Source organism: Oncorhynchus masou, unplaced genomic scaffold (genome assembly GCF_036934945.1).
Source record: "Oncorhynchus masou masou isolate Uvic2021 unplaced genomic scaffold, UVic_Omas_1.1 unplaced_scaffold_3203, whole genome shotgun sequence".
Lineage (NCBI taxonomy): Eukaryota > Metazoa > Chordata > Actinopteri > Salmoniformes > Salmonidae > Oncorhynchus > Oncorhynchus masou.
Window position 1 is genome coordinate 32,501 of NW_027009618.1, and position 10,067 is coordinate 42,567.

The 10,067-nt window shown below is 50.0% G+C and overlaps 1 protein-coding gene across 1 annotated transcript in view; it reads left to right on the plus strand.

Moving 5' to 3' along the window:
- Positions 1–7,080, plus strand: part of LOC135534248 (rho guanine nucleotide exchange factor TIAM1-like) — a 12,473-nt gene extending 5,393 nt beyond the window's left edge. The window contains exons 3-5 of the mRNA XM_064961331.1: positions 2,792–2,964; positions 3,329–3,721; positions 6,985–7,080. Coding sequence (XP_064817403.1) covers positions 2,792–2,964; positions 3,329–3,721; positions 6,985–7,080 — 662 coding nt within the window. The remainder of the gene's footprint in view (positions 1–2,791; positions 2,965–3,328; positions 3,722–6,984) is intronic.
- The last annotated feature ends 2,987 nt before the right edge of the window (positions 7,081–10,067 follow it).

Below are 10,067 nucleotides of genomic sequence, written 5' to 3' on the forward strand. Positions count from 1 at the left end.
ACTACTACTACTACTGCTACTACTATTACTGCTATACCCTGTTGCTACTGCTATTACTACTATGCCCTGTTACTACTGCTGCTACTATAGCCCTGTCACTGCTACTTCTGCTGCTATGCCCTGTCACTGCTACTACTACTGCTACTATGCCCTGTCACTACTACTGCTACTGCTATGCCCTGTCACTGCTACTGCTACTGCTACTGCTGCTACTGCTACTGCTACTACTGATGCCCTGTTACTACTACTACTACTACTGCTACTACTACTACTGTCCCCTGTTACTACTACTATTACTACTACTATACCATGTTGCTACTGCTGGTACTACTGCTCTACCCGTGTTACTACTACTATTACTACTATTATGCCCTGTCACTACTACTACTACTATACCCTGTTACTGCTACTACTACTACTACTACCATACCCTGTTACTGCTACTACTACTACCATACTCTGTTACTATTACTATTACTATGCCCTGTTGCTACTACTATTACTATACCCTGTTACTACTACTACTACTATTACTATACCCTGTTACTACTACTACTACTACTACTACTATGCCCTGTCACTACTACTTCTACTACTATACCCTGTCACTACTACTACTACTACTACTACTACTGATACCCTGTTACTACTACTACTACTACTACTACTACTACTACTACTGTTATCCCCTATTACTACTACTACTACTACTACTACTACTATACCATGTTACTACTACTGGTACTACTACTATACCCTGTTACTACTACTGGTACTACTACTATACCCTGTTACTAATTCTATACCATGTTACTACTACTGGTACTACTACTATACCCTGTTACTGTTACTATTACTACTATACCCTGTTACCATTACTACTACTACTATACCCTGTTACCACTACTACTACTACTACTACTACTACTACTACTATACCCTGTTACTACTACTATCCCCTCTTACTACTACTATTACTACTATACCCTGTTACTACTACTACTACTACTATCCCCTGTTACTACTACTATACCCTGTTACTACCACTATACCCTGTTACTACTACTATTACTACTATACCCTGTTACCATTACTACTACTACTATACCCTGTTACCACTACTACTACTACTACTACTACTACTACTACTACTATACCCTGTTACTACTACTATCCCCTCTTACTACTACTATTACTACTATACCCTGTTTACTACTACTATTACTACTATACCCTGTTACTACTACTACTACTATCCCCTGTTACTACACCTCTGTTTCTGCTACTATACCCTGTTACTACTACTACTACACTACGATACCCTGTTACTACTACTACTACTGTGCCCTGTTACTACTACTACTACTGTACCCTGTTACTACTACTACTACTGTACCCTGTTACTACTATACCTGTTACTACTATGCCTGTTACTACTATGCCCTGTTACTACTACTACTATACCCTGTTACTACTACTACTACTATATGCCCTGTTACTACTACTACTGCTACTACTGTACCCTGTTACTACTATACCCTGTTACTACTACTACTACTACTATACCTGTTACTACTACTGCTACTGTACCCTGTTACTACTATACCCTGTTACTACTACTATACCTATTTACTACTACTATTATACCCTGTTACTACTATCCTCTGTTACTACTACTATACCCTGTTACTACTACTACTATGCCCTATATAGCCATACCTGTTATATTCATACACACAGATGCTTTAAAAGGTATTTCAGCAACACACAGCTTGTATGAGTTTCTGAAAGAGGTTTTTTAAAATCTAATTTAGTACTGTATTCAGTAAAGTACATTTGTATTTATTCACACCCGTGTATATGTCCTGATACTACCCCTTTATCTCTAGCACCTCTTGACTGTATATGTTTCAAATCATATCTATTCCCTATATAGTGCACTACAGGAGCCTGGTCAAAAGTAGTGGACTCTATAGGAGTTGTGTTCCATCTGGGACTAAATCTAAATATCACAGAGTAGGCCTTAAAACCCACTTGACTGGGTCACGTCAGCGTTCTAGAGTCACGTCAGCGTTCTAGAGTCCCGTCAGCGTTCTAGAGTCACGTCAGCGTTCTGCCGATGCATGCTCCCTCCTGGAGAATCCAGGCCTGCACTACATACCGTTGGCCACTGGAGCAGAATTAAGTTGATTGAAAAAAAAATCAAGCTATTATTTATTTGTTGTGTTTTCTGCAGGAAATGTCTCCTTGTAAGATATTTAAAGGAAGAAAGAAGATATTAGTTTCTGAAATGGACACATCTATTAAGTGGCACTCAGTCTCCTTTACTACCTCATTTTTAACACCTGACTGACTCAACCTCAAATGTCACATTTCAATCAAGGTGGGCTAGTTAAGTCTTGACATGGCACAAGGGGGGGTGCTTTCATCTTTAGTTGTCTACTGCTCCTCTGTTGTTCCTCAGGCAAAGGGGGAGGCGGATGACATCACCACTTCCCATCAGCCCAACTTCTTGAAGTCTGCAGTTGTCCAAAAAATATATATATATATATTTTCCTCAAAACATTTTATTTTATTTTTTTACCCCTGAGTGTGTACTTTACTGTATTTATACTATCACTTTTCAACAGGAAAGGTTCTAATATCACTGGAGGACATTTCTATTGATATTTATCAAATCAATGCATTTTGCGCTTTGAGACAAATGTTTTAGGAACAAGGGCTATATACTAACATGTGATTGATCAATTGATAGTTTTGAGTAACTTCCTTTTTCCCCGTCTTCTCCCAGGATGCACTTTGTTCTTCTACGAGACAGACGGGCGGTCGGGGATCGACCACAACAGTGCTCCTAAACATGCGGTGTGGGCTGAGAACAGTATCGTCCAGGCCGTACCTGAACACCCCAAGAAGGACTTTGTCTTCTGCCTCAGCAACTCTCTAGGAGATGCTTTTCTCTTCCAGGTAGGTGGTTGTGTGTGTGTGTGTCCTTGGTCAGGGAGGCTGTGTCACCTCCACAATGACACCTCTCTTGATCTTGAAGGAGTGTGAATAAAAATGCCTCAATTGATCTCAAAATGGTCTGTTTTTCTATCTTAGATGTACAGTGTTCTAATCTGCTTGGTCATTTCTGTCTTCAGAGACCTGGTCTGTGTGATGTTAGTTGAAGAGGTAGAGATACTGTTAGTGTTCAGTAAAGGACTCAATAACCGTATGTTGGCAATGAAAATGCAGCTGTTGGTGTCTATAACCCAGAAGGTTAGCTCTTTGTTGACTCTCTCTGACGACCTCTCCTGTCCATTTAACCCTTGACCTCTGACCCCTGTAGTCCTGCAGCCAGACTGAGCTGGAGAACTGGATCACGGCCATCCACTCGGCGTGCGCGGCGGCCGTTGCCAGGCAGCATCACCGGGAGGACACGGTGCGTCTGTTGAGGGCGGAGATTAAGAAGCTGGAGCAGAAGATCGACATGGACGAGAAGATGAAGAAGATGGGAGACATGCAGCTCAGTGCCGTGACCGATACCAAGAAGAGGAAGACCATACTGGACCAGGTGTGTGAGCTTAGTTACCAATACCAAGAAGAGGAAGACCATACTGGACCAGGTGAGAGAGAGTGTGAGCTTAGTTACCGATACCGAGAAGAGGAAGACCATACTGGACCAGGTGAGTGTGTGAGCTTAGTTACCGATACCAAGAAGAGGAAGACCATACTGGACCAGGTGAGTGTGTGTGTGTGTGTGAGCTTAGTTACCGATACCAAGAAGAGGAAGACCATACTGGACCAGGTGAGTGTGTGTGTGTGTGAGCTTAGTTACCGATACCGAGAAGAGGAAGACCATACTGGACCAGGTGAGTGTGTGAGCTTAGTTACCGATACCAAGAAGAGGAAGACCATACTGGACCAGGTGAGAGAGAGTGTGAGCTTAGTTACCGATACCAAGACGAGGAAGACCATACTGGACCAGTTAAAAGTATAGGCTAGCGAATGTGATTTTAATTTTGAAATACAATAGTGTCTTTTTTTGTATAATTTATTAAGCTGACGCAGACAGTTGAAGTCGGAAGTTTACACACACTTAGGTTGGAGTCATTAAAACTAGTTTTTCAACCACTCCACAAATTTCTTGTTAACAAACTATAGTTTTGGCAAGTCGGTTAGGACATCTACTTTCTACATGACACAAGTCATTTATCCAACAATTGTTTACAGACAGATTATTTCACTTATAATTCACTGTATCACAATTCCAGGGTGTCAGAAGTTTGCATACACTAAGTTGACTGTGCCTTTAAACAGCTTGGAAAATTCCAGAAAATGATGTCATGGCTTTAGAAGCTTCTGATAGGCTAATTGACACCTTTTGAGTCAATTGGAGGTGTACCTGTGGATGTATTTCAAGGTCTACCTTCAAACTCATTGCCTCTTTGCTTGACATCATGGGAAAATCAAAAGAAATCAGCCAAGACCTCAGAAAACAATTGTAGATGGCCACAAGTCTGGTTCATCCTTGGGAGCAATTTTCAAATGCCTGAAAGTACCACATTTATCTGTACAAACAATAGTACGCAAGAATAAACACCATGGGACCACGCAGCTGTCATACCGCTCAGGAAGGAGACGCATTCTGTCTCCTAGAGATGAACGTACTTTGGTGTGAAAAGTGCAACTCAATCCCAGAACAACAGCAAAGGACCTTGTGAAGATGCTGGAGGAAACAGGTACATAAATATCTATATCCACAGTAAAACGAGTCATATTTCGTCATAACCTGAAAGGCCGTTCAGCAAGAAACAAGCAACTGCTCCAAAACCACCATATAAAAGCCAGACTATGTTTTTTGTCCACATGGGGACAAAGACCGTATTTTTGGAGAAATATCTTGTCTGATGAAACAAAAATATGGCCATAATGACGATCGTTATGTTTGGAGGAAAAAGGGGAGGCTTGCAAGCCGAAGAACACCATCCCAACCGTGAAGCACGGGGGTGGCAGCATCATGTTGTAGGGGTGCTTTGCTGCAGGAGAGACTAGTGCACTTCACAAAATAGATGGCATCATGAGGGAGGAAATTATGTCGATTTATATTAAAACAACATCTCAAGACATCAGTCAGGAAGTTAAAGCTTGGTCGCAAATGGGTCTTCCAAATGGACATTGACCCCCAAGCATACTTCCAAAGTTGTGGCAAAATGTATTAAAGACAACAAAGTCAAGGTATTGGAGTGGCCATCACAAAGCCCTGACCTCAATCCTATAGACAACTTGTGGGCAGAACTGAAAAAGCGTGTGCGAGCAAGGAGGCCTACAAACCTGACTCAGTTCCACCAGCATCTCTCATGAGGAATGGGCCAAAATTCACCCAACTCATTGTGGGAAGCTTGTGGAAGGCTACCTGAAACATTTGACCCAATGTAAACAATTTAAAGGCAATACCACCAAATACTAATATAATGTCTGTAAACTGATTCTGATCCACTGAGAATGTGATGAAATAAATAAAAGCTGAAATAAATAATTCTGTCTACTATTATTCTGACATTGCACATTCTTAAAATAAAGTGGTGATCCTAACTGACCCAAGACAGGGATTTTTTACTTGTATTAAATGTCAGGAATTGTGAAAAACTGAGTTTAAATGTACTTGACTAAGGTGTATGTAAACTTCCTACTTCAACTGAACCTCCCCTTTTCTCTCCTCTATTGTTGCTTCAGGCTAAATTAAATATGTTTTGTCCTTATCTTTATCATTCTAGTGACATGCTTTGAATAATACAGGACTAGAATTAGATGCAGGAGGCTTTCACTTCTCTTCATAAAGATTGAATGGTTATGGGTCTGAATAAATAACTGCTATAGTGTATATCCATTGTGCGGTTCGCTCCTCCTTTCGGTTGGCTGCTGGATTTAACATTCTTCCAATAGTCTACTGGTAGAAGAAATGCAAATTTAAAATAAAAAAATCCAGCAAGCTGTTCACGTCTGTCTTATCCTGCATTCAGGTGTGGGTCTGTTGAGAGAGAGAGACAGAGAGACAGAGAGAGAGCAGAGAGAGAGAGAGACAGAGAGAGAGACAGAAAGAGAGAGAGACAGAGAGAGAGACAGAGAGAGAGAGACAGAGAGAGAGACAGAGAGAGAGACAGAGTGTTATTATGCATAACCCAACTCAGCCGTCTGTCCCCCTCCTCTCCCTGAGATGGGTCGTCTGTCCCCCTCCCCTCCCTGAGATGAGCCGTCTGTCCCCCTCCCCTCCCTGAGATGGGTCGTCTGTCCCCCTCCCCTCCCTGAGATGGGTCGTCTGTCCCCCTCCCCTCCCTGAGATGGGTCGTCTGTCCCCCTCCCCTCCCTGAGATGGGTCGTCTGTCCCCCTCCCTGAGATGGGTCGTCTGTCCCCCTCCCTGAGATGGGCCGTCTGTCCCCCTCCCCTCCCTGAGATGGGTCGTCTGTCCCCCTCCCTGAGATGGGTCGTCTGTCCCCCTCCCCTCCCTGAGATGGGTCGTCTGTCCCCCTCCCTCCCTGAGATGGGTCGTCTGTCCCCCTCCCTGAGATGGGTCGTCTGTCCCCCTCCCTGAGATGGGTCGTCTGTCCCCCTCCCTGAGATGGGTCGTCTGTCCCCCTCCCTCCCTGAGATGGGCCGTCTGTCCCCCTCCCTGAGATGGGTCGTCTGTCCCCCTCCCAGAGATGGGCCGTCTGTCCCCCTCCCAGAGATGGGCCGTCTGTCCCCCTCCCAGAGATGGGCCGTCTGTCCCCCTCCCTGAGATGGGCCGTCTGTCCCCCTCCCTGAGATGGGCCGTCTGTCCCCCTCCCCTCCCTGAGATGGGCTGCCTGTCCCCTCCCTTATTGTTGATTCATCATTCAGAGGCCGTAGAGGAGTCACGTTTAGACATTGCATATAATTTAACAGTTCCATTTCACGTCATACTGTTGATATAAATAATGTATTCTAATTGACCGTTTTCTCTCAGTTATTTATCCCGGGGAAAGGGAGTGGTTTGGGCCGTACATCTTGGTTTCCGGGGGCGGACGCTGCAGGGGGATGATGTGGCCGTGTATGGCAGGGCGGACGCTGCAGGGGGATGATGTGGCCGTGTATGGCAGGGCGAACGCTGCAGGAGTTGGGGGATGATGTGGCCGTGTATGGCAGGGCGGACGCTGCAGGAGTTGGGGGATGATGTGGCCGTGTATGGCAGGGCGGACGCTGCAGGAGTTGGGGGATGATGTGGCCGTGTATGGCAGGGCGAACGCTGCAGGAGTTGGGGGATGATGTGGTCAGTGGTATGCAGGGCGGACGCTGCAGGAGTTGGGGGATGATGTGGCCGTGTATGGCAGGGCGGACGCTGCAGGAGTTGGGGGATGATGGGCCGTGGTATGGGTGTGGTGATCGTGCCAGTAGAGTTGGGGGATGATGTGGCCGTGTATGGCAGGGTGACGCTGCAGGAGTTGGGGATGATGTGGCCGTATGGCAGGGCGGACGTTGCTGGAGTTGGGGAATGATGTGGCCGTGTATGGCAGGCGGACGCTGCAGGAGTTGGGGGATGATGTGGCCGTGTATGGCAGGGCGAACGCTGCAGGAGTTGGGGGATGACAGGCCGTGTATGGCAGGGGGTGGACGCTGCAGGAGTTGGGGAAGGATGGGGCCGCGGTATGTGGCAGTGGGCGAACGCTGCAGGTGTGGATGATGTGGGGTTGTATGGCAGGGTGACGCTGCAGGGGGTGATGTGCCGTGTGGCAGGGGCGGACGTTGCAGGAGTTGATGATGTGGTCAGTGTATGGCAGGGGCGGACGCTGCAGGAGTTGGGGGATGATGATGTGTATGGCCTAATGTGTTGGGGGATGATGTGGCAGGCAGGGCGGACGCTGCAGGAGTTGGGGGATGATGTGGCCGTGTATGGCAGGGCGGACGCTGCAGGAGTTGGGGGATGATGTGGCCGTGTATGGCAGGGCGGACGCTGCAGGAGTTGGGGGGATGATGTGGGCCGTGTATGGAAGGACCTGCAGGAGTTGGGGGATGAGGTGGCCGTGAATGGTGCATGGGGCGGACGCTGCAGGAGTTGGGGGATGATGTGGCCGTGTATGGCAGGCGAACGCTGCAGGAGTTGGGGGATGATGTGGCCGTATGGCAGGCGGGCGCTGCAGGAGTTGGGGGATGATGTGGCCGTGTATGGCAGGGCGGACGCGCAGGGGGATGATGTGGCCGTGTATGGCAGGGCGGACGCTGCAGGAGTTGGGGGATGATGTGGCCGTATGCATGGACGCTGCAGGGGGATGATGGGCCGTATGGCAGGCGGGCGCTGCAGGAGTTGGGGGATGATGTGGCCGCAGGCGGCAGGGGGCGATGCAGGGGGATGATGTGGCGGTATGGCAGGCGGGCGCTGCAGGAGTTGGGGGATGATGTGGTCGTGTATGGCAGTGGGCGGACACTGCAGGGGGATGATGTGGCGTGTATGGCAGGCGGGCGCTGCAGGAGTTGGGGATGATGTGGGCCGGTATGGCAGGGCGGACGCTGCAGGGGGATGATGTGGCCGTGTATGGCAGGGCGAACGCGCAGGAGTTGGGGGATGATGCGGCGGACGCTGCAGGAGTTGGGGGATGATGTGGCCGTGTATGGCAGGGTGGACGCTGCAGGAGTTGGGGGATGATGTGGCCGTGTATGGCAGGGTGGACGCTGCAGGAGTTGGGGGATGATGTGGCCGTGTATGGCAGGGCGGACGCTGCTGGAGTTGGGGAATGATGTGGCCGTGTATGGCAGGGCGGACGCTGCAGGAGTTGGGGGATGATGTGGCCGTGTATGGCAGGGCGAACGCTGCAGGAGTTGGGGGATGATGTGGCCGTGTATGGCAGGGTGGACGCTGCAGGAGTTGGGGGATGATGTGGCCGTGTATGGCAGGGCGGAACGCTGCAGGTGGATGATGTGGCCGTGTATGGCAGGGTGGACGCTGCAGGGGGGTGATGTGGCCGTGTATGGCAGGGCGGACGCTGCAGGAGTTGGGGGATGATGTGGCCGTGTATGGCAGGGCGGACGCTGCAGGAGTTGGGGGATGATGTGGCCGTGTATGGCAGGGCGAACGCTGCAGGAGTTGGGGGATGATGTGGCCGTGTATGGCAGGGCGGACGCTGCAGGAGTTGGGGGATGATGTGGCCGTGTATGGCAGGGCGGACGCTGCAGGAGTTGGGGGATGATGTGGCCGTGTATGGCAGGGCGGACGCTGCAGGAGTTGGGGGATGATGTGGCCGTGTATGGCAGGGGCGGACGCTGCAGGAGTTGGGGGATGATGTGGCCGTGTATGGCAGGGCGGACGCTGCAGGAGTTGGGGGATGATGTGGCCGTGTATGGCAGGGCGAACGCTGCAGGAGTTGGGGGATGATGTGGCCGTGTATGGCAGGGCGGGCGCTGCAGGAGTTGGGGGATGATGTGGCCGTGTATGGCAGGGCGGACGCTGCAGGGGGGATGATGTGGCCGTGTATGGCAGGGCGGACGCTGCAGGAGTTGGGGGATGATGTGGCCGTGTATGGCAGGGCGGACGCTGCAGGGGGATGATGTGGCCGTGTATGGCAGAGGCGGGCGCTGCAGGAGTTGGGGGATGATGTGGCCGTGTATGGCAGGGCGGACGCTGCAGGGGGATGATGTGGCCGTGTATGGCAGGGCGGGCGCTGCAGGAGTTGGGGGATGATGTGGCCGTGTATGGCAGGGCGGACGCTGCAGGGGGATGATGTGGCGTGTATGGCAGGGCGGACGCTGCAGGAGTTGGGGGATGATGTGGCCGTGTATGGCAGGGGCGGACGCTGCAGGGGGATGATGTGGCCGTGTATGGCAGGGCGAACGCTGCAGGAGTTGGGGGATGATGTGGCCGTGTATGGCAGGGCGAACGCTGCAGGAGTTGGGGGATGATGTGGCCGTGTATGGCAGGGCGGACGCTGCAGGAGTTGGGGGATGATGTGGCCGTGTATGGCAGGGCGAACGCTGCAGGAGTTGGGGGATGATGTGGCCGTGTATGGCAGGGCGGACGCTGCAGGGTTGGGGGATGATGTGGCCATGTATGGCAGGGCGGACGCTGCAGGAGTTGGGG